Source organism: Talpa occidentalis, unplaced genomic scaffold (genome assembly GCF_014898055.3).
Source record: "Talpa occidentalis isolate TD23 unplaced genomic scaffold, MPIMG_talOcc4v2.1 talOcc4.4, whole genome shotgun sequence".
Lineage (NCBI taxonomy): Eukaryota > Metazoa > Chordata > Mammalia > Eulipotyphla > Talpidae > Talpa > Talpa occidentalis.
In genome coordinates this window covers 95,620,389-95,646,314 of record NW_023604295.1, presented here as the reverse complement: position 1 = coordinate 95,646,314, position 25,926 = coordinate 95,620,389, and the positions used below count along the sequence as shown (strand labels likewise).

General features: G+C 36.1%; 1 protein-coding gene across 5 annotated transcripts in view; it reads right to left on the bottom strand.

Annotated features, from left to right (window-relative positions):
- The window catches only part of TFDP2 (transcription factor Dp-2), a 162,405-nt gene that overhangs the window by 108,179 nt on the left and 28,300 nt on the right, over positions 1-25,926 (bottom strand). For all 5 annotated transcript variants that reach the window (XM_054700763.1, XM_054700764.1, XM_054700765.1 and 2 more), the window contains exons 2-3: positions 15,511-15,623; positions 7,870-7,936 (exon numbers count right to left, since the gene is read on the bottom strand). In XM_054700763.1, coding sequence (XP_054556738.1) covers positions 7,870-7,936; positions 15,511-15,525 — 82 coding nt within the window. In that variant the 5' untranslated portion in view covers positions 15,526-15,623. The remainder of the gene's footprint in view (positions 1-7,869; positions 7,937-15,510; positions 15,624-25,926) is intronic.

Below are 25,926 nucleotides of genomic sequence, written 5' to 3'. Positions count from 1 at the left end.
GAATCCTCTCACCCTTTAAACCTTAGGCCTGTACCCCAGTTCTTCTACACATTAAAAAAAATAAATCTTTAAAAAAAAAAAGAAAGATTACAAACATGCAGATATAATACTGCAGAGTAATAAGTGCTATGAAAAAATATACAACAGGTCAAAAGGCAGAGAATGAAATAGGAGGGGATACAATTTAGATGGGGTGGGCCAGGGAACAAAGCACAAGAGAAAGAGCTAATATAGCAGAGATCTAAATAAATTTATTAGTCATAGTTCATAATACAAATGAGACTAGGACTTCTGGAGTAGGTAAAGGAAGTGACACCATCAGAAAGAAAATTTGGCAACAGAGACAAAATTAGAAAGGGAAGCAATTCTGGAAAGGGTATAAATGCTCAGAAGTCACTACGAAATCCTGCTGAAAAGGAATAAGAGCAACGAGAACCAGTAGCAGGGGGGAGAGAAAAGAAATAAGAAATATGAGTAATATTTAAAAAGCAGAGTTCATGGCTGGCTGGATGTCTGGTATAAAAGGGAAGATGCTAATCAAGGTGGATAGCTAGGACCATCATTGAGTGACTACGTGAATAATGGGTACAGGTTTCCCACTTGCGCTCTGTTTTAACAGTAAGACCCTTTCTCCAAATAAAATCTTACATGGAATCCGAATATAAAATAGAGCTGATCTGGTTGAAGGAGCTGGAGCTCTTTGAGGTTTTCAGCAACAGTCCTTGAGAGGTAGGAAGTAGAGGAGGGGTTATATGCTTATAACATGAAGAGCTTTTAAAAATTTAACCATTTCCACCCTCCCTTGTCCTTACCTTCAGCGATGGTCAGTGGCAAGGGAAGTTTTTTTGTTAATTTTCTCCTCTCTTAATATAGAAATAATATGTGCTCATTATAAAACTCAAAGAGAAATGAGAAAAGTGGGCCTCTCGGGTGGTGCAGTGGGTTGAGTGCAGCGCCTTGAAGCTGTCTGCAGCCTCTACACCTCTGCAGTGTGGGTTCAATTCCCAGCCGGCCAGGGAGATATCCACATGGTGCAGCAGACCTCTCCTGCCTTGCCCGCTGCTACCCTCAGCAGTGTTTTCGGTCCATCTGCCTGTTCTGCTCCCCACTCTGTCTCTGGTAAAACCTCTCACCCTCCCACATCTCTGGCCTATACCCCAGTTCTTGTATAAATTAAAAAAAAAAATCTTTAAAAAAAAAGAGAAATGAGAAAAGTACTAAGGGAGAAAAATCACTGGTTCTCTAATGGACAAAACTAGACAATATGTTTTCTTCCATTTTTTTTTCTGTACAGTTTTGGTTTTACATAGTTGTAATCATAATATTTTGTTACTATTATTTTCAAGTTTGAAAAATGTTCTGAGATAATTGTAAAACTGCAGAGTTATGTAGCAAGTCATAGTTTTAGAATGTTGACTGAGGGAAATATAGCCAAACTACTATTATTTCAGTAACACTTTAAAATGATTTCTGGGGCATCCCTGGTGGCACAAGGGGTTAAGATGCAACCTATGATGCTAGCCGCACCACTGCAGCACGAGTTCAATTCCCGGCCAGGGAGATAACCACATGGTGCAGCAGACCTCTCCTGACTCACCCGCTGCTCCCCTCAGCAGTGTATTTCAGTCAATCTGCCTGTTTTGTTTTCCACTCTGTCTCTGGTGAAGCCTCTCACCCTCCCACACCTCTGGACTGTACCCCAGTTCTTGTATGCATAAATAAATCTTTTAAAAAAATAAAATAAAATAATTTCTGTGTTTTACTGAGCACAAACTTGCACATATCTCCTAATTAATCTAAGATTGAAGGTTGAGAAGCTACCATTATACTATTTATAAATTCCTATATTTTGTTTTTACCTTGCCTTTTGCTTTAAATATTTCCCCCATGATTACTGTTATATCTAAGTATTTTAATAGCTATATAATATTCCAGTTGAGCAGAAACATTATATCCTACTTATTCCCCCATTACACTTAGACACTTAGATTGTCTCCATTTATTATTGATAAATGGTTATCACAAAAAATTGTTTATAATTATTTTCTTGCTCTACTTCTGGTAACACCATTTACCTTCTACTGAACCAATACTCTAACAACCTTTTTTTCTTTTCTTTTCTTTTTTCCCCTTTCTCAGACGTTAGCTAAGGGATTTCAATACTCTTGGGCTTATGGGTCTGGCACACAGGCCCAGATGGGAAGGGAGACATGAAGATCCTTCTCAAACCTAAACTGAGGGTAGGCATAGGGCTTTCTCTGCTGCTATTAATACTACACAGCCAAGGACTTCAGAGGAACAGACCACAGCTGCACAAGAAAACGTGTATCCTAGCTTTTCTTTTCCTGGTTATGCAGTGGGAGTAACTGGGATAAGAATCAGCGTCTAGACCCCTTGGAATGCCATAATGTTGGAAGCCTGTGTAAAACTGCTTGCTCACAAATTTCCTGACTTGGTTAAAGGGTTTCTATATCTCCCTCCAAAGCGGCCGTCCTGATTTATCTGTGCGTGTAAGTGCACACCTAGGTGCACATGTAAGTGCTCCATGCTTCCCACCTTCCCAGTCTTTAGAGTGGAAAGTCTTTAATCCACCAGTCTGACAGGACTGAACTGGTCATTTTGTTTTGAAGCTCATTCCTTCAATTTTTTGTGTCCTGAGGCCTCTTTTCACTGCCAGCATGCTCTCCTCTGGAAATGGTCAGTCTCCACCCATTTTTCTTTTTGATCATTAACTTTTTCTTACTGATTTGTAGGAATTAGAAATATAAATTCTGAAGAATACTCCTTTCTTTTGTATGTATTTTCCCAATCTGTGTCTAATGCTTTAACTCTACATTAGGTGTTCTTTGTTGAATAAAAGTTTCAATTTTTTTATGGCCTCAAAGGGAACAGAAAAGGTGATTCTGGGGCTCATGTAAGCACCAGACTTTGTACCCACATGGTTTTTCTATGGCTGCAAAGAGCTTCCCTTTCATAATCTCCTTTATGTCTCACAAGGCTGGGGTGGGGGGGTGGGTTGGAAGGGATGGGGTAGTCTTCCTGTTTCATAGATTAGAAGACAAAGGTCTTGTTACAGACTTACAGATGTATGAACTTTTTCCCCTCCTGATATCTACCCATTCCTCCCTCTTCTAGTAATTGGCTCCTAATTTTTCTCAGAAAGAACTCCACCCTCTTACAACCTTTGTCCTTGTGATCTAGGTATATTTAGCCAATTGAAGGCCAGTAACAACTTTAAAATCTGGATAAATCATGAAAAATAATCTGAAAGCTATGGAGAGAAACCCCCAGAATCACATTTGTTTAGCCAGGTGAGATTCCCATTTCTTATGGCTTTTCGCCAAAGGGAGACAGGCAGTCTATACTATGCAGGGTGCTAAAAACTCTCATAGGAAAAAAAAAAATCTTACTGGAGTAAACTAAATAACAGTTTATGATAAACAGCATTGTTGTAGGGGTGGGGGTTGTTGAGAGAAAAAGAGACCTAGACAGGGGAAACCCCGGATTCTATAAATAAACTTGGTGTAAGTCTTTGATGCCTGAACCATAGATTCGCAGGTCAGACTGTAAGCATCATAATTGAGTTAAAACATTTAAATACTAAATTAAGATTTCAATTTCCATTTAACCACAAGAAGACAGAATTTGTAGTCACAATTCAGTGAATTAAGTGCCCACAAGAACAAAAAGAACAACACTTTGAGAGAAAATAAAAAAGTCCAGGGTCATGATGACATATTCACAAAGTCTGGGATATGTTCAGAATTAGGTGATACATGAAGAAACAAGAGACCATGACCCATTTTCTAGGGAAATGGCAATCAATGAATTTGACCTTGAGATGAGCAACATGTTGGAACCAAGAGAAGGATTTTAAAGCAGCTATTATAATTATACTTAGGAATTACAGAAAAGTGTCTCAATGAACAAAAAGAGAGGACATTTCAGTAGAAAATGTAACTTAACTGAAAAATGCAGTATCTAAAATAAAAATTACTGGGTAGGATTAACAGCAGAATAAAAATAAGTAAACTCGAACATAAATTAACGGAAAATTTCAAGAGCACAGAAGATGGGGGAAAAAATGAAGAGAACTTTGGGAACCACAGAACAATAAAAAAAGATCTAACTTATATCCCATTGGAATTTCAAAATGAAAGCAAAACAAGATGTAGGAAAAAATTCACAAAGTCAAAACTTTCTCAATTTGGTAAAAAAAATCCTTAGAAATTCAGTGAACCCAAAGAATAAATACTAAGAAAACAACATATAAGAACATTATAATCAAATGCTAAAAGCCAAAGATAAAGAATTATGGGTTATTTTCTTATATTTTGATTACTTCCCTAATGTACTCTTAAAAGTTTATATGGTCAAAAGAAATCAACCCTTTTTTTAAAACTTCACAGTAGTTCCAGCTGACTTCCTAAAAGAAATATCAATGTGGCTGAAGCATAGCGGGCTCAAATAAGGTGACAGAAATAAGGATGAACATACACGCAGGAGCATAATGTAGGATTTTGTAGTAAAGAGTTTGAGGCTTTCTAGTGACTAAAATAGGAAGCTGTTAAAAAGGTTTTGAGCAAGGGAATGACCAAGTAACTGTACTTCTGAACATTCATCTTAAGAAAATAAATAAAAGGGGAAAAAATTTGGGTGATTAGGAGCCTCCCTGGTGGCATAAGGGGTTAAGATGCAACCTATGAAGCTTTTCTCAGTCTCATGACAGTGTACTTTGGTTGGTCTGCCTATTCTGTTCCCTGCTCTGTCTCTGGTGAAACCTCTCATCCCCCACACCTCTGGCCTGTACCCCAGCTCTTGAATGCATAAATAAATAAATCTTTAAAAATTAGGTGACCAGAGATATTCATTATGATGCCCAATATCATGCTTATGTTCAATATCAAATATATATCATGTATATAAATATATACACACATAAAGTCAATAAAAAGACAACTGTTTATCAACAAGAAAATGGAAATGCATGGTGTAGTGTAGCTCAATGTGTTTATACTCTGAAGTCCAGCACCCCCCAAAACAGAAAATGGCAAAATGTTTTTTAATTGTGATTCATAAACACAACAGAATAGTATGAAGCTGTAATAATGGCTTTTATGAAGACTGTCAAGACATAGAAAAGTATTTTTTGTATTTGATCAAAAAAGAAAAGTATATGTAAAACAATAAATATATATCTCTATATAAAATAAATGAAAAGAAATACACAAAAAAAGAAGAGTTAGGATGGTAGAATTTTTTGCTAATTTTTAAAACTTTCTATAATATCACTACATAAATACTTCAATTACGTGAAATACTTTCCTACATCTTACTTTGAAAACAATAGTCAACTGTAATAAAGATTAACTAAGTTTCACCAATGAAAATTAATTAATAAGAAACCTCTTTCCAAATCCTGTTGGTTCACATAACCTGTAGTTCTTCGGGGGCCACAAGACATCAGTTCAAAGAAGAGTAACAATTTCTTTTTTAAACAAATAGCTTTCGCTAAAATCTACTTCTCTAGTTCTTGCCTCATAAATGATCCTCTTTCATTTGTTCTATAAAGTTAAACCAAGAAGGTTTACTCAATAACTAAACATGGTTTTATTAACATACCTTCCTGGCTAATTTCTTTTGACTATTTTTCCTACCTTTCAGTTACCTAATGTACCATAAATCTCCCTCACCTAAACCCTCATTTTCTTTTGTCTTCTGCATTTGAAGGTTATTCCATGTTGCTTTCCCCATGATGACTTGCTACCTTCTTATTTTCAAGATGGTTGAATCACTCTATCATTTCAGCCTCACTACTTAGCACTGTAGCTTTCCATATCTCCCAAGCCTGAAGATCCTGGTTCCTTCTCCTGACCTGAATGTTACATTTTATTAGAGTGGAAAACTACGAACTTCATGTTATAAATAGATTATGGGGGGAGAGGGGTACAAAGATGCCAATCACCTCAGTCTTTGGGGCAGCCAGGAGTAGCCCAGGGCAGCTGGAGTTCCTGGTTATCTAACCCCTGACCTTCAGCAGCCTCCTTTGTTTAGCCCCAGTGCATTCTATACATGCTATCACATTCTACATATGCCGTGATGTGAAAAAAAATTGAGAAGAGTAAAGGTCTTGAGTGGACATTTCTCCTAAGAAGATAATGTAAATGGACAATAAGCACATTAAAAAAATGCACACCATTACTAATCATAGGAAAATGCAAATTAAAACTACAATGTGATACCATCTCATATCTAGGAGGATGTCCACTATTTAAAACATACAGAAAAAAAATAACAAGTAAGGATGTGAAAAAACTGGAACCCTTGTATATTGTTGGTGGGAATGTTAAATGGTATAGCTGCTATGGAAATAAGAATGGCAGCGCCTCAAAAAATTAAAATAGAACTACCATATGGTAGTTACAGGTATATACCTAAAATAACGAAAGCAGAGTATAAAGAAATATTTATCGTCTCATGTTCACAGCGGCATTATTCACAACAGCTATATAGGAGGGAAGCAACCTGAGTGTCCATAGACAAATGCATGGATAAGCAAGATGTGATAAAAACACACACAGAGACTCACACAGGAGTATTACTCAGCCTTAAAGAGGAAGGAAATTCTGACAGTCATATGTTACAACTTGGAGAACTCTGTTTTGCGAAATAAGTCAGTTGTAAAAACAAAAATACCATATGATTTCACGTCTATAAGGTACCTACATTAGGCAAAATCAGAGACAGAAATTAGAATGATGGTTGCCAGGACTTTAGTGGACAAGGGAATAGGGAGCTACTGTTAAATGGGTAGAGAGTACTAGTTTTGCAAGATGAAAAGAGTTATACGGGATGATGGTTGCTTAATATGAATATACTTAATAGCATTCAATTACATACACTAAAAACTGGTTAAAGTGCTAAATTTTATGTTTTGTGTATTTTACAACAACAAAAAAATTAGGGAAAACCAGAAACATGAAGGCTGGAAATGTCTTTCATTGTTTCATAAAACACACTATTTTCTCAGAATAATTCTACAGACTTTTATTACTACTAAGCTACATGTTTTTACACTGAGATACAGGTATCTAGCCATCTCTCTAGAATATTTTTCTCACCTTACACATAAACCCTTTAAGGAAGCTGATACTTCTCTCAAAGTTATTTACATTGTAATGCCATACATTTTGTTCCAACTTTTTTATAATGGAAAATTTCACACCAAAGAGAGAAAGAAATAATGAAATCCCATATAGTTATCACCCAGCTAAATCAATTAATCAACTCAAAGACAATTTTAACTATAAAGTCACCCACTTTACTTTTCTTCCCGCAGCAGATTATTTTGAAGCTCACCCCCAGACATCATGTCCTTTCAACACTAAAAATTTCAGTATACTATCTCTACACGCCAAAAAGACTGTTGAAACATCCATACTGAAAGATGTTGCCAGCATCCCGCCTAAGTTTTTATATTGGCAGGTCAGATTTCTGATACAAGAATATATACTAACACAGGAATATATACTGACACAGGAAGGATGGATGGGTGGGTAGTTGGATGGATGGACAGACAGATAGATAATTTCATTCTATAGGTTAAACCACTAGGAAGTAGGGCTCTCAAACAAGAAAATCAAGAAGAAAGCTTAAATAGTTTAATTGCAATAGGATTTTGATCAAGGATGGCCAAAGAGATCTCAGTGAAGATTTAGCATCTCTCTCTCCCTACCCCCCCCCCACATTTTCATTCCCTTTTATTCTTCACCTTTCATATGACTTTTATGATACACTCAGTGCAGAAAATCTTTTTTTCTAGTTTAGCAATTTCTTTAACACAGATAAATTTTATTCAACTGTCCTTACCTTTTGTTGGACTGAGATTCTGATCTGTAAATCCTCTTAGTTCTGCATTTGTAGATGTCAAACCAACCTGAAGAGTATAAAAAATTAAAAATAGGACATTAACTATTATGTGATCACTTATAAGCGATTTTATACCTTCTACCAACTGTCCATATTAAACAGTATACATAGCCACATAAAAGGGAATTAATTATATCAATGATAGGAGTTACCACATTGCTTGAAATAGGAAAAAATGAATTGTCCAGGTTAAGATAAAAATTAAAATAATGTTACTTAGGAGCAGAATTGAGATCTACAGATTTTATTGGTGTTTTTTTTTTTTTTTTGAAAGCGAGTAATGTAGTAGCTGTGGAGTAAACAACTGATACACCAGAATTCCTGCCCTTAATTTTTAGTGTTCACATCACTGTCTACAATGTTATTTAACATTATGACATGTAATGAATCAAGATTATTAATACTACCACCCAGAGGTGAGGTTCAATGGCCTCAAGTCCTACTGCTTAGACTAATACTCCAGCTCATCAAGCCTGGTAAGTATGTAGCCACAGTCAGGTTTCACAAGCTCTTTCTAATGCAGTCTCTTCATCTGAAAACAGAAGGTCTGGAAGTACTTACCAATTCAGGTTGTTAGAATGATTAAATACAACTCAGTTCAATCCATGCTTTATTACTATTAGTATGCTTCAGAGACTATCCACAGCAAGTGTATTTATAAACTTACTTTTTAAAAATTAATTTCCTTTAATGTGATATCCACTGGACTATCTAGAATCATAAAGTTGAATGTGGTACTATCATCAAACAGAATTTTTAAATATTTATTATAACATCAGGAGGGGAAAAAAGCTCCATTTTTGGAAAACTCGACACACAAGAAGCATCTGATAAATGGCCCTACCCTTAATGTTATATGATTGTATTAATCCTGCTAGATTTGTAATCTTGAAACATTAAAGTTAGTCTGACACCTCAAACATCCCTGCAAAGGACTGACAAGCTAAAAGGTTTCACAGAACACAAAACTATACAATGTTTTATCTGTGCACATGTTTTTAAACTATTACTGCTTTAACATCATATATTCTTTATAAGCACTCATGTGAAACTTTACAATTTCATAATGTAAGAACTAGTTATTTATTTATTTGGCAATTAAAATGCTCCACTAATAGCTGTTTTTTTTTTTTTTTCAAAGATAGATGTTGCCAGAAATAGTTCTGCATATTATTCATATCATGGAAAAGTAATTCTGAGGCTAACCTACTTCTAAGCATTTAATATTCAAATTCTATTACAGTAGCTGAGACAGACATTTTAAACATAGCTTCTTTATTATATGTAGATAATGGCAGATACTTAACACTGCCTAGTTTAGTCTGTCAGAAGTAAAGTAAATCCTTTGCAAGAAAATCTGCAGCAAATTACTACCACATGGATCTCTAGAGCTGTTTACAAATATTAATGTTAAACGTTTCAATTGTAGATGCTAAAAGATTACTGTGGCATTACTACTAACAAGTATTTCTCTTTTAAACTCTTCCGCTATAAAAAGAGGAAGACAAAATTTATTAGTGTTCTATTATAAAAAGAAAGCAAAGAAGGCAAAGGCAATCTTTAATATATCCCAAGCATAATACAATATGACCAGTTAGTACACATATTACAATAACTTCAAAAGCAAAATGGTTCACACCATTTTGTTATTATGCGAAGATAACGGCAAAAACCTCAACTAAAACCACATATTCACAGCCGAGAGTTCACAGTTGCTGGGTTATTATGTTTAAACACCTGCTCTTAATGTTCAACTTCTGTACAGTGAAAGAGCAAACGAATCTGGAAACTTTTTAAGCAGCTGTACACCTGCACCTTAAAAATCAACAAGTTATACTGTGAAATGATAAAGGTCAGTTTTGAGTCCATATTGTGTGCTACTTTTGATCTCATAAATGGAGGGGAGGTGTATGTGCTTAGAGTTTATATAAATACTACTAAAATTTACTTAATTAAAACTTCAGCAACAAGAATTTCTGCATGATAAATACTTTATAGCTTAAAGACTAGAAGAAAAAGTGGATTATTTGAGAGTAAAAAACATTGGCTAGGAAAGAAAATATTAGCCACTCTTTCCTATTTTATTTATATAAAAAGAATCTTGCTATAAAGCGTCACAAAACAAGAGAAAAAGTGAACTAATTTTATGTAAGATTTTTTTCTGAAGGAAGTTTCCATCTGGATCTTCAAAACGCTGTGTTGCACACTGTAAACTGTCACCAAGTATTTGTTGAACAAAAATCATCCAAGCCCAGTTTTTAAAAATCAAACCATATTCCCTTATAACAGCACTAAGATTTCAGTGACAGTTAATATTTCATATTGATATAATAGAATAAAACAATTTATAATGAGATGATCTAAATTCAAAGTCAAGTTTTACTGTTCATAAACAAGGAAATCTTAGAACAGTCACTCAAAGTGGGGATGACAAAAGTTATCTATACAACAAACTCAGAGCTCCTTAGATGAAATAATTATGCAAACATGTTAACAGCAAAGTGTGATTGTTATTCAAATGACAGTAGCTTTCAACACTTCAATACTGACATAGACCATTTATGAAGAAAAATGCAAATGATCAATAACATATAGAATATCAGTTAGACCTAGTTAGTAATCAGAGAAATAAACACCAGAAAACTTCATACCATTTTCTGTTGGTTAGATTGGTAACGATTAAAAAGAAAACTCAGGGAAACAGCACTCTCATACACCACTGATGAAACTGTAAATTAGTAAGATCTTTCTGAAATGCAATTTCTCAATACCAATCAAAAGCTCCAAAACAGGGACTCCCTGGTGGCGCAGCGGTTGAGCACTAGGTTGCAAAGCTGCCCGCAGCCTCTGCAGCGCCAGTTCGATCCCCGGCTGCCGGGTGAGGGTCCCACATGGCGCGCAGACCTCTCCTGCCACCCGCTGCTCCCCTCAGCAGTGTACTTCGGTCCTTCTGCCTGCTCTGCTCCCCGCCCTGGCTCTGGTGAATTCTCTCACCCTCCCGAGCTTTGACTGTACCCAGTGCTTGTATAAATAAATAAATAAATCTTAAAAAAAAAAAAAGTGGAAAAAAAAAAAGTGGGGCAAAAAAAAGTGAAAAAAAAAAAAAAGCTCCGAAACACCACACACCCGTTGGGCCAGTAGTTTCAAAAGTGTTGTCTCATGAATATGAGCTATGTAAGCAAAAACAAATAAAGTGTTTTAAAAAGTGAAAGTAACTTTATGGTCTATATAGAAAACTATATGAGAAGCCATTTGAAATGATGCTGCAGAGATTAAGCTAAATATATATACATACACACATATATATAGTGTTTACATATACTATACATATATACACTGTGTGTGCGTGTGTGTGTGTGTGTGTGTGTGTGTGTGTGTGTGTGTGTGTGTGTGTGGAGTGAGAGAGAGAGAAAGAAAGAAAGAGTGAGAAACCCACTTCCTTCTCCACACTGGCTTTTCCAAGCAGGGTGAACCAAAGTTCCTCCATGGAATTTGAAATATAAACGCTAAAAAAGAAGAGTTCCCTCTCTCACTCTGCAGTGTTATGGAAGGCCAATATAGGCTATTATTCTACCCTAGATGCCCAAGAGACGGCATGAGGGCGAATGAGTCTTCACATCATAATTTGATACCCTGAATCCAAATGTGATTGAAACCAGAGTACTCCAGACTTTTCAGTTATACGAATCAATGCATTCTGCTTTTCTTCTTAAGTTATTTTGAACAGGGTTCCTATCACTTGCAACCATAAGAGATCTAGAAGCCAGCATGCATAAAGCAAAAGCAAACTCTTCATTCAAAAACTGTTCTTCTAAGAGAAATGCAAAATGAAAAACAGAAAATAAAGATGCAAGTATCTGAATATATGTTTAATGATGCCTGCACAACTCCTGAGCAATCTCTCCCATAACTAAGAGTCACTTCTCAGTGGCACAGGACACAATCACTTCCTCCTCCTCCTCCTTGAAACATGTTTTTTCACTTGGCTTCACTGAGCCTCCTTCACTGCTACTCCTCCTCCCCAGATGTTGGAGAATGTACTCAGACCTTGGTCCTTATGCATTCCTACCCAGATACATACTATACAGTCTCACGTACTCCCACTGTTTTAAAATAATTTAATAGAAAATGACTCTAAAATCGCTGTATCTAGTCCTAAGTTTTCCACAAGCTGCATAGTCAGCCGAGCCAGTATCTCCACCTGAAAGTTTTTAGGTCTCTCAACTTTAGTATGTTCAAAACAATTTTTGAATTGGCGACAAAATCCTTTACTTCCCCAAGAGTTCCTCTTCTGTAATCAAATGGCATAGCCATGTACCCAATCCCACCAATCAAATAATGAAGTCTTCTCTTTTTCCCTAATTACCTAACATCTAAACCCTCATGGCTGACCCTCAGATACATCCTAGATCCAGTCACTTTTGCCATCTCCATTATCACACCCTAGCCCAGATCACATACTCTGTTGTATGAACACCTTGGGTAAGTAACAAATAAGTACCCTGCTTCAACTGTGCTTCTCTTCAGTCTACTCACTCAGCAGAACAAAGTTAAAAAACGTTAACTCAGGCCATGCAATTATCCACAGAATCTCCAAAAGCTGCTTGTTGACATCTGAAATGCACACCCTTCTTCACCAGCCTTCAAAGCACCACAGGATCTGGCTTCGGCTTTCTTTCTGACATCATCTCCTACCACTCTCCCTTACTGAGTCTGTTCCATCTGTAAACTGGTCATCTTGCTGTTCCCTGCACAACCACACTTTCTTCTGCCTCTACCTGGAATGCTCCATCCCTAGATATCCACATGACTGGCTCTTTCTTGAATTGAGATTCAAGAGCATTTCTCTTTCTAAACATGTCCTTTCCCTGAAGATAACTCTACTGAACACCCACTTGAAAGAGACCTACTTCGGGGCCTCCCGGGTGGCGCAGCGGTTGAGCGCTGGGCTGCGAAGCTGCCCGCAGCCTCTGCACCGCCAGTTTGATCCCCGGCTGCTGGGCGAGGGTCCCACATGGCGCTCAGACCTCTCCTGCCGCCCGCTGCTCCCCTCAGCAGTGTATTTCCTCAGTCTGCCTGCTCTGTTCCCCGCTCTGGCTCTGGTGAATTCTCTCACCCTCCTGTGCTTTTGACTGTACCCAGTGCTTGTATAAATAAATAAATAAAATCTTTAAAAAAAAAAAAAAGAAAGAAAGAGCCCTACTTCGTCCCACCACTGCCCCTTCCTTCTTACCCTGCTTTATTCTTCTTCATAACATCATTACCTGACATCATCCATGTATTCACTGATGTCCCTCTCTGGACTGCAAGGCCCCAGACAGAAGCCTAGCACAGTTTCAGACATAACTATTTGCTGGGAAAATTTGGGAGGGGAGAGAAGAGAAGAAATTGTTCATGGCATTGTAAACTGGTAAACTGGTATAATCCTCTCAGTAAGTATCTTGACAAACATATTAAAAGACACAAAAATGTTCCTATTTCTTGCAGAATGGCTACTAAACTGGCCATGGCTGGATATTTTCAAACATCTTATTTCAATTCTTTCCCAGTGCTTCAGCCCAGCCTGAGACTACCTCTTTAAGACATGAGAAGCAGGTCAGAGTCACGTATGCTTCTCCCTTAGGTTGCAGCAGTAGGAGAAACAAATATTTCTCACTGTTCGACTTCTTCCAAATACACAACCAAAATAATCCAAGTATAATTACTACTGGTTCAAATGCTTTATGTTACTTCAGGAAAACAAACTTTTGATATAGCAAATGTATATATGGTTAGGAAGATTATATTTGATTCAAGGTGCATTTCAAGCCAAGATATACTTGCTAATTGAATGTTAGCCAGCTTGTTGCTCAAGATAACTTTTACCTTTTTTTTTTCTACAGGAAAGAAAATCAAGATAATTATTCTGTAGGAGAATCCCCAATATACAGACTGAAATATGGTTTCTTCTTTTCCCCAAATGGTACTTTAATAAGCATATATAAGAGTCTTAGATTAAAGCAGATTATTGATAATTTATCCTAACAAAATTAATTGATAATGAAGCAAAATCTAGATTTGCTTACAGCTACTAATGCACTTAAATGCAATGCAGTTAATGTAAGTTTAATAATGGGAAAATACAGACAATGTAACAAGGGTTTTTTTTTTTTTAAATGTTATTCTCTAGATGTATAACGGGTAGTATATGGAACTATTTGTCTGAGACCGTTTTAATGAAATAAAACGTTTGCTTCTCCTGGTCACAACCAACCAAACCACTAGTGGGTATCACACTCGAACTCAAGTAGTATGGAGTTCCTAACCAAGGAGTATGAAACCAGAGCTAACACAGACAGACAGGATCTGGCAGGCTATCTCCCTCCTTCCTTCTCTCTCTCTATGAACCGGCCAGTTCTACTGCACTGAGAGAAGTACACTAGAGAACTGAGGAAGATGATTTGCAGAAAGAAGCAGAATAATGAAGCAGATGCACCAAGACAAGCAGAGATGGGCCTCTCCTGTGGCGCAGGAGTTAAGTATCAGCACTATCAAGCTATTGTCAGCCATTGCACCATGAGTTCGATCCCCAGCCAGGGAGCGAACCCATGTGGTGGAGCAGACCTCTCCCGTCTTGCCTGCAGCTCCCCTCAGCAGTGTATTTCAGTAAATCCATTTATTCTGCTCCCCACTCTGCCTCTGACTCCTCTTACCCCCTCGTCCTCCACACCTCTGCCCTAGACCCCAGTTCTTGTATGCATAAATAAATAAAAAATAAATCTTAAAAAAAAAGACAAGCAGAATGACAGATGGAAACCAAATGAGGATTTGATTTCTGATAAATTTAAAGTCCTTGGACCCAGATCTTTCTATTCTTGAATTCTTTGAGACATACCTGTATCTTTATAACAAATTCCCCCCTTTTTTTTTTTTTTTTGCTTTAGGTATCCTAAGCTGGTTTCTGTTACCTATATTTGAAGACTCCAATATAATAATCTGGAACAGTAAAACAGTAAGTGATTTCCTTATATATTTCAGTGGTTATTTTTTCACACAATCCCTCACCATAACCAGTGTCAGGTACACACTGACACAGCTCAACAATATGAAAGCAACTTGAAAGGAAATAGATCAAGCAAGGGAGTAAAAACTGAGTAACTTCTCCAGAACATCTGAAAAACAATGTCCCATCAGGACTCATCTCTGGAAAGATAATGAGCTTCTTCTGAGCAACATCTGAGTATACACATTTCCCTGAGTAAATCCAAAAGGGAAGCACTGACTTTCTCAATATGGTCAAGAAACCAAAGTACCAAAACAAACATATTGTAGTACCCTAAAAAGGAGGAAGGTAGGAAACTTGCTGGAGATAGCACTTTTGCAACTGTTAAGGAGAAACTTGGCAGGAATACATAAGAAGATTACCACACCCATTAGAGTGCTATATGCAATAGCATGAAAGTTTACTAAGTCACACTGCGTAGACAAAACCAATTATAAATAAATGACAATTTGGTTAATCACAATGGTGAAGAAAATATGTGTAGGAACCAGGGCAAATCACTTCAAAAATACTTACATTTAAAATTTACAAATACTTACATTTTTTGCCGTCATGTCAAATTGTATTTGATTTAAAATTCTGTAAAGCCATTAAAAACAAAAAACCAAAAATAAAAAAAACTTCATCTTCAATAATTCTTCAAAAGTACATCCTGTTAAAAGGGAAAAAGGAGAATAGAAATGTATTAATAATAACAGACAACCTTTACATCATATTTACTATGCGACGTGCATTTACTATGCATTTACTATGTGACGTGCATCAGTGAAAGATTTAAGTAATCCTTATAACACTATGATGGATGTCCCACTGTAATCTTCATTTTCCAGATAAAAATTGGGGTTTAGAGACGTATAAATGACCAAATAACTCAGCTACCACGTGATGGAGCCAGGGCTTTGAAACATAACACTAAATGTTGCTTCAGACAGGCCACGGAAAGAGCAAGGGGGCTTTTTGGAGAAACAGCAGTTTCCAGGGCTGGGGCAAGAAATGTCCAAGATAAATCAGAATAGGTAAGGCTGGAAAATGAGGGGACTGTATCAAAAGTATATAGGAACCAGCTTAAATGGCCTACAATTGGACAATTTGGGATAACTGAGCACCAAAATATATACTGACGGTAACAGCTCATAAACCCATTGAATAAAATAATAATCCAGGAGTCTACACTGATATAAATAAGCAATAAAAGGAAAGTTCTTCTTTACAATACAATGCCAACTGATAAATATAAAGGAATGATGTGGTTCAAAAGCCACCTATTTAAAAACAACTCATTAGTCAATAATCATTGATAGATGCTAAAACCAGTGGGTAAGATTGGTAAAGAAAAAAAAAGACATTTACACAGCCTTAAAACATCTCTCCACAAAATATGTATTAATTCAAATTTTACAGTGAAGAAACCTATCAATGTAGCCAAAGTGATCAAAGCTACCAAATAATTACCAATATCCAGACAAACCAACATCATGCATCTCCTCAGATGCACTGAGATGAATACACTATCACTTCAAAGGTATTTCTTCCTAAAATCCATAATCTAAATCCAATCATGAAGAAATGTCAGAAAAATTCAAATTGAGGAATATTCTATTACAATAATAGCCTGAACTCTTCAAAATGTTGTTATAAAAGATAATGAAGTCTAAGAAACATTTAAAAAAAAAAGACACATGAAGTTAAATTCAATGCATGCTCCTGGATTAGACACTGGACCAGAAAAAAAAAAAAAAAACATTCCTATGAAGCTCATTATTGGGGCAAGTGAAGAAATCAAAATTTGGCTCATAGACTGGATCAAAGAATTCTTTTCAATATTGTATTTCCTGCTTTTGATCAGTGTACTGTGAGTTTTCTTTTTTCTCTTTTTAAGCTGAGTGTTTGTTGTTAGGGAAAAAAATATATTTAGGAATGGGTGGTTATGATGGCAGAAACTTACTTTCCAATGATGAAAAATAATTACATAATCGGTATCTATAGAAAAAGTAAGAATGACAAAGCATATGTGGCAAAATGCTGATAACGGTAGACTCTGGCGAAGGATATTCATAAATTCTTTGCTCTATTTTTGCAACTTTTATTTTAAAATTAAACTTTAACAAGACATTCAAGAGGCAGGGTGAAATAAAACTTAACTTTGAAAAGACCATGAATAATGGGGACTTGAAGAAATGGAGGCTCTAAATATCTGCTTTTTATACTAGAATTTATATCTACAAATATAATTTTGAGGAAGGAAAAACAAGCTATTTTTATTTTTCAATAACACTGAGCTTGTAACTTTCCTTTTTTTTTTTTCCAGTTTGTAACTTTTCAGTGAAAACATAAATTTAAAAAATCCAAGTAAACTCTTGAAACACAACTATGATTTTCACTTTCCCACCAAAGTTACAGATTTGGATTGTTTGCAATCCTATCACAACCTAATGTGAAAATCAAGTTTCTACAACCAGAATTGTTTTTACATTTATCAATTATTTGTTACATCTTTTTCAGTATTATAAGATAATAATAAAGCACAAGTTTTTGATGTTTGGCTCACTATCTGACGCATTCAAATTAAGAACTTAAGGCTAAGATGTAAGTACTGCATTCTGAAGATTAACATTTTAGTGAAGCTTGATCTAACAGATTTACACAGAACCCTGTACCCAGCCAATATGAAACATCCTTTAAGCATGTATTTATGAATTTGCCTATATATAAAAAAAACCAATGAAGTAGTAACAAATTTCAAAGAGGTAATATTTTAGAGATTAGAGATAATATTTCTGATTACAATGCAATTAAATAAATTGGCCATTAAAAAGTTAAAAGTCAAATAAAATTGTTTATTGATCAAAAAACCCAAAGTAATGAATTTGAAATATTTAGAACTTAATGACAATGAAAATATTAATAAAACTTACAAAGTGCAGTTGAAATAGTAGTGAGAGGTAAATTTGTACTTTATTAAGTAACCAACTTAAATCTCAAAGAGAAAAGAATTAAAGAGAAGAATTAATGAAATAGGAAAATATAATAAAATAGCAACTGATCATAGGTGTCCTGCTTGAAGTAGGCATCTGATTAATAAAGCAGCAGTGCAGCATAGTGGAAAGAGTATGGATTTTTTTTTTATTTTTTTATTTTTTTTATTTTTTATTTTTTTAAAGATTTATTTATTTATTTATACAAGCACTGGGTACAGTCAGAAGCGCGGGAGGGTGAGAGAATTTACCAGAGCCAGAGCGGGGAGCAGAGCAGGCAGAAGGACCGAAGTACACTGCTGAGGGGAGCAGCGGGCGGCAGGAGAGGTCTGCGCGCCATGTGGGACCCTCCTCCGGTGGGCGGGGAGCAGCCAGGGATCGAACCGGTGCTGCAGAGGCTGAAGGCAGCTTCGCAACCCAGCGCTCAACCGCTGCGCCACCAGGGAGGCCCTGGATTTTTTTTTTTTTAAACAGTCTATCTTGGCTCTGTCACTTAATAGCTTTGTAACCTTGAACAAGTGACTTAACCTCTTCAAGCTTCAGTGTCCTCTCACGTGAAAAAGTAGAGTGAGGTTTTTAGGGTTATATTAGAAATACATTATAGTTTGTCAGGGGGCTCCCCAGTGGTGCAGCGGTTGAGCGCTGGGCTGCAAAGCTGCCCGCAGCCTCTGCAGCACGGGTTCGATCCCTGGCCACGGCGAGGGTCCCACATGGTGCGTAGATCTCTCCTGCCACACCCGCTGCTCCTCTCAGCAGTGTACTTCATTAGTCTGCCTGTTCTGCCCCCCACCCCCGCCGCTCTGGCTCTGGTGGATTCTCTCACCCTCCCACGCTTCTGACTGTACCCAGTGCTTGTATGAATAAATAAATAAATCTTTAAAAAAAAAAAGAAATACATTATAGTTTGTCAAAGTGAAAGTTAGCAGATCAGCCTACTGAAATGCAGTTATAACAAAAAACAGAGTTTATTCCATCCAAAGTATAGTTTGAGTGTGTTTAATTTTAGAAACCTACCTATACATTTCTTAAGCAGAGACTATTGCCTACCCACTATCTTTTTCCTTAGGGGAAGCTGCTCTACTAAAAATACTGTATCCTCAGTCTCCCTCCAGATGTGTTTGATCTTATGACATAATTCGGCTTAATGATTTATGAGCAGACATTGCTGAGTGGAGCCACCAGATTTGGCTAGTAGATATTCTTTCCCACTTTCCCCCATTTCTTTAAGTTAGGAGTGTGGCTACAATGGCTACAGCAGCTGTCTCTGTGCCTCTGCTTCATTACTGTATTCAGTATTCTTTGCAGTATTGTATTTCCTAAAAGATACCTGATTGAGTGTCATTGTTATTCGCACAAATACAAATAAATAGACAGTGTTACTTTTCAGCACACTATAGTAAGAGGTTACCAATCAAATTACTGCTTAGCCACATTAATGAACCTGACAAAACTAAATGTAATATTTTTAGTGTTCCCTTTGTCCCTGTTTAAAATAGAGCCAAATATACATAAATTTCTTGAGAAAATTTACCTTAACATCTCAGGCCTCAATTTATTCATATGTAAAATGGTGATAGAAAATCAATCAAATTAAATGAGGCACTACATGGAAAATTATTAGGACACCGCCAAGCACAAGGTAAGCACTCAAAGTTAGAGGGTAAAGTAGATCACTGATTTATCATGACAAATTAAGGTTCTTCCCAAAATAAATAAATCATACACAGAAAACTATCATAACATAAATTCAATTTAAAAAAGTGTTTAACTGTGGTTTAAAAAAAATCTAAAATTAACCAGTGTAGGTAATAACTTCTTTCATTAATTTACTCATCTAGCAAATACTAAATGTCCAATAGATGCAATCCAGGCACTGAAGACATCCCAGTAGAAGACAGAAACAGTAAGCATAAATCTTCAAATGTAATTTAAATTATGTAAAAGTACATTAAGATAAATATTATAAAAAGAAATGGGATTGTGACATCTCATTCATTCAATTAAAAATTAAGAATTCTACATTGGTTTTGACAGTTTATAACCTTTTCATTAAAAAAAATATTTTCGAAGTATTTTTAAACTTCTTGTCTTTCTTTTATGCTGCCTTTAACCTAAAAATTATTTCCAATATGACTTAAGCCAGTGTCTACAGAAAGTAAATTAACATGGCACAAGAAATTGCTGTCTTTGGCAGTACTGGTCAGTCTCAAACAAACCAATCATGTGCACTGAAGCATTATATTTTATCCAGACACAATAACTACACACTTCTGTCACCCACCTCTTCTGTTAGTTAAAAAAATAAGTCGGTTTTCTTCTTTCAGCTTCATGAACACGTTATGTCAAGCTCAAAAAGTCAATCTTCATGACTTCACCATCTGCCATGATCTCTTGTCAGTTTCAGACAATGCAACTATAACAGATGGTCTCAGAAAGCAAGCCCTTTACCTTTCAAATCACAATTCATCAACTCTGGCCACAAAGTCTTTTGTATAGTACAACATTAATCAAAACACAGGGAAGAAAGTAAAAATTATAAGTGAATTTGTACAATTAACATCGTTTGAATCAGGGTCTTCAGGCTTTCTAAAACTGTTCAAACAGATGCTAATGAGAATTAAATGCCCTAAGAATTAAATTTAAATGGAAAAATTAATTTTAATTTATATGCTCATGTTTCAGTATTCTGTTTCTGTGGCTAACTTGGTAAGTGATATTAAGTAGAAGATATTTTCCATACAAAGTGATGATATCACATAACTTTCTCTTGGGTTATGAGCTAGCCCAGGCAGTTTCCTAAATGTTTCACCTGTCTGATTTCATATAATTTATAACAAAATACACTTGCACAACTTATAATTTCATATAATTTAAATTGCATTTGAAGGTTTATGCTGTTTTTCTCATAATTCTATCAAATCAATATTTTTACTCTTCTCATTTTAAAGATGGCAAAATTGAGCTTCAAAGTGCTGAAGGAATTTGTTCAGTTCACCAATTGTGTAAATTGCAATATCAGAATATCAAGGTAGGATTTTAGGCCAGCATACATGTCCTTAACTACTATGTTCATTTATAAAATATATCTGACTTAAGATACAATAAATAATATCCTCAGAATATAACAAAAGATATAATTACTATTATAATAAATCCACATAAAAGGATAACTTCAAAAGAATCCTTCAAATTTTCATATAGGACAAATCGTGTTCATTAATTAAACTTAAATTTTCTTTATTCTTTCGTAGGTACTGAACTTCCTCATTTTCTTTCACAGCTACATAGTATACCTTTACGTTACTATTTCACTAGTTCCTTACTCAGATTTCCTAAATTTCCAAACCAGTGACAGTAATCACATCTTTATGACTCAAATCCCTTATGTTTGATCTAGTCTCTGCATTGAACCACTTTCTCAAACTCTCCTCTGATCTAGTTCAACTTAAGGGCAACTGCCAATTTTTAAAAAACATGCCTCTGTTGGGCCTCCCCGGTGGCAGAGCAGGTTGAGCACAGTGCTGTGAAGCTGTCTGCAGCCTCTGCAGCGCGGGTTCAATTCCCAGCTGGCCAGGGAGAGAACCACATGGCAACAGCAGACCTATCCTGTCTTGCCCGCTGCTCCCCTCAGCAGTGCTTTCCATGCGTCTGCCTGTTCTGCTCCCCCCTCTGTCTCTGGTGAATCCTCTCACCCTCCCGCGTCTCTGGTCTGTACCCCAACCTTTATATAAATAAAAAATAAATCTTTAAAAAACAACAAACATGCCTCTGCCTCGGCCTCTGTACATTCTACCCGCTCTTCCTGGAGCTGCTTCTATCTCACCACCCAGATTGTCTCTCCTTAATGCTCTCCTACTTTTCCCTGCCACAATATGCATTATCCAATGTGACTTTAAAGAATTATCCATTATCCATTGTGGCTTTAAAGAATTAGCTGTTGGGCCTCCCTGGTGGCGCAGCGGTTGAGCGCTGGGTTGCGAAGCTGCCAGCTGCCAGCAGCTTCTGCAGTGACGGTTCGATCCCCTGCTGCTCCCGGGCCACCAGAGGAGGGTCCCACATGGTGCGCAGACCTCTCCTGCCGCCCGCTGCTCCCCTCAGCAGTGTACTTTGGTCCTTCTGCCTGCTGTGCTCCCGGCTCTGGCTCTGGTGAATTCTCTCACCCTCCCGGGCCTCTGACTGTACCTAGTGCTTGTATAAATAAATAAATAAATCTTTAAAAAAAAAAAAAAAGAATTAGCTGTTTGGGGCTCAGTGGACTGTGGTAGAAGATTATTGGTGCTTGGGTATTGGGCTAACTTACATTTGCAGAGGTGTGAACTTAGACCCTAAAGCATATACAGTGTTTTCAATGAACGTTACCTAACAAACAAACAAATTGTTAAATGAATTATATGCTCAATATATTTTTTATTTAATTTCATCCTTTAATAATGTATGACAACCCTATTTAATATGATGTGGCAGCAGAAAATGAAAAGGCACACAAGCAAACATTTTAACCCATTCATGCTATACAGCAGAAGTTTGAGCATCACTTTCCTATCATGAACAAAGAGTTTTGGAGTCAGCATTACATTTGTGTTCATTTTCAAAAGTTCTAGTGGAAAGTTTACTAAAATAACTTCTAAAAGTTATGGAAAAAATTACAACAGGGTACATTTAATTTCACCATTGTTAAGATAAAGAGTAAGAAAGATAACTTTTTATTTACTAAAAGCTGCTCTTCCATAATCATCAATGATATATCTTATAATTTTTTTGTGTTTATTGACTACATTTTTAAATTTAAAAAAATTTCAGATTTATATGAGCTCTTATCTAGGACTCTCTTCAATAATTAAAACTGGCTGATACTATAAGCAATCAAAAAGTATCTTTGAATAGTTTCCTACATATGTGTAGTGAAATAATGAATACTGTGTGAGCACTACTGATTCACTTCTTAAATAAATGCCTACTGCCTGCTGTACGTCAAACAGGAGGCTGAACATCAAAGATACTATAATAAGCAATGACATGTCCCTGCCTAAGTGGGGCCTTTCTTAACTATAAAGGCAGGCACTCAACAATGAATTTCACAATTAATTACTTAATGACAATTACCATCAGAGTTACACAGAGACAAAGATGCAAAGGAAGCATGTGAAATAAGGGACTTGAGCTCTTGGGGCTTTTAGAGACCATTTGTTGGAGGCGGGGGAACTGTGCAGAGGGAAAAAAGGACGTGGGATGTTCCCTGAGCTGAAGAAAGATCTGTGTGCTTGAGAACTATGGCTAGAGGGAGGACTGCTCAGAGGTGAGGCCATCTGCCAGATCTTGCAGGACACTGCTTTTTAAATCAGATTAGTGGGAAGGCTCGAAAGATTTTTAAGTAGAGAGCCACAAAACCAGAGAGATACTGAATTAGGTTCACCAAAGACTAAATAAAAAGTATATGCATTCTTATTCTTTAAAAACCAGCAATATAAGTTGTATTTTAACATTCTTTCATAAGTGAAATGCTCATTAATTCTTGACAATATCAGATAAGTTGATACAGACTTTATGTAATATATTTGTCTAACAAACTATCATAGCCCATTAGGACAAAACCCAAAACTCAGAAATAAGCAAAAAATCCTCCAAAATCCAAACACTAGTCAGTAACTCAGGTCCTCAGACCTTCCCCTTCACCGGCCTGATTCTATTTAGCATAAAAGTTTCAGTAAATTTGCTCATCTTGATTTTCATTTTAAGTCAATTATACTTTGCAGAAAGAAGTGGTAAAAGAAAGCAAAGGGCTTAGGCATTGTTGTAGATTTACTTTGACAAAGTAATTGACAAGTGACAGCTTAATACTATAGGAAGACAGGGAATTCTATTTCACCAAGTAAATTCACTGGAGAAGAATTTCTCATTCCCTGGCAAAACTTTATCAACATGTTCTTAGACATGCTTTATAATTACCAACTATAGGATACTTTTGTTTCAAAGATTTTACAGGACTGTGACATTTATTATTTGTTTTTCAATTTTAAAAACAAAAATCCAAGAGAGAAAATTTATTTCTGCTCTGTCCAAAAGCAAGATTAGAAGAGACCACCCAAATTTTGAACAAATTACATTTCAAGGTCTGCCAAGAACCTAACAGAAGGATTCTATCATTAAGCAGTACAAGCCAAATTTTAAACCATTAAATTTGCTTATGCGCAATGACTACAAGGATTAGGTCACCTGTTGCACATATGCTGCTTAGCAAAGTCCCATCCAGATCAACATAGCCCTTTTGTGAAGATTAAGACTTGTCCTTACTTGATCTGCCACAACAGGCTCAGATGAGTTATCTCTATTTTACCCACCAAAATCATTATCTCTATTTTACAGGAGGGAAAACTGAGACAGAGGTTAATTAGGTTAATTAACAAGTCCAAGAGCATATAGAATCAAAATTTACAATGGAGTTTTATAAAAATGAGATCTTACTATATATGTTTTCCATGATTTAGATTTCCAGTTTTTTTACATTTTAAAGTAATTTATCATTTTTGGAAACATTATATTAGGGGGGTTTATGTTATTTGTAAATGTTAAAAAACACAAATTAAGTATGATATAGCTTAAAATTATCTCAGACTTCCAGAAATGAGTGAATATAAGAATATCTGTCTTTCTTCCATGAGACCCCGAGACACTTAATTTTTAAAAAAATATTTATTTTATTTATGCATATAAGAACTGAGATGTAGGCCAGAGGTGGTGGGGGGAGTGAGAGGATTCACCAGAGACAAAGTGGGGAACAGGACAGGCAGATCTACTGAAATACACTGCTGAGGGGAGCAGCGGGTGAGACAGGGGATGTTTGCTGCTCCCTGGCCGAGGATTGAACTCAGCCAGTGGCTGGTGACAGGTTGATAGCACTAAGACTTTAACCCCTTCGCCACCAGGGAGACCCCCGTTTTTTTTTTTTTTTTGGTTTGTTTTAATCATATATTGAAATTTCAAAACAGTCACTATCCTCTATTAGATTCCAGAGATTACAAAGGAAGTGGAGAAACTTAAACTGATGTAATATTAACTAAAAAATTTGCCACCAATTTTCTCAACTTTCAAGCAAATACAGATTTTTTTCCTTTATTTTTTTCATTCCTTACAAACAGCCTTTGTGGAGGAAGAGGGAGTGTGATATACAGCTTACTATAAAATAATACAAATACAAAAATACTACAAATAAAATTACCCTAAATCCTACCACTGAAGAGAACAACTTTATTTTTTTCATCATCAAGACAAATATTTATTACTCAGATCATTCAATGATATTGTATTTTTGAAGGGAACAACTTTAATGTGTATACATATACTTCCAGGTACCTCTGCAGATTTATATTTATATGTATATATAAAAAAGTATACAGGTGAGTCATATGTAGTATTCTGTTATTACCACTTTGATTTGAGATGTCTTACAGAAGCAACCTCTATAATGAGATTTGCATTAAAAAATTCTTTCATTAAAAAAATACATTCTACACTAAAAAAAAGGCAAGAAGATAACACAACCAAGCACAAAAGGCATCCCCCTTCTCTGGCTCTTCCATCTCCTACAGTGATGAGAGCTGGGAGAAATTCATTGTAATATACTTATATCCTTAATTACATATATTCCAAATACCTCGTTAATAACAATTAACACATTGAAAAGTCAAGTTATAAAAATTCAAGCAATACACATAAAGGAAATTCCCCTGATTTCTGAACCCCTATGAACATCTCAAATTTCATTTGTAAATTTCCTTATTTCCTGTTTGGTAAATGTACTTGTAAGGAGCCCATTCTAAGCATCTTCAGTGAGTACTTACACCTAGAAAAATATAGTCTTTTTTTTTAAATTATTTTTTTTAATTGAGGTAACATTGGCTTACTACACTGTTTATAGTTTAGGGGAGTAAGTTCACACGGCCTCAGTTTTATGTTACCACACCCACCATCAAAGCACCATAG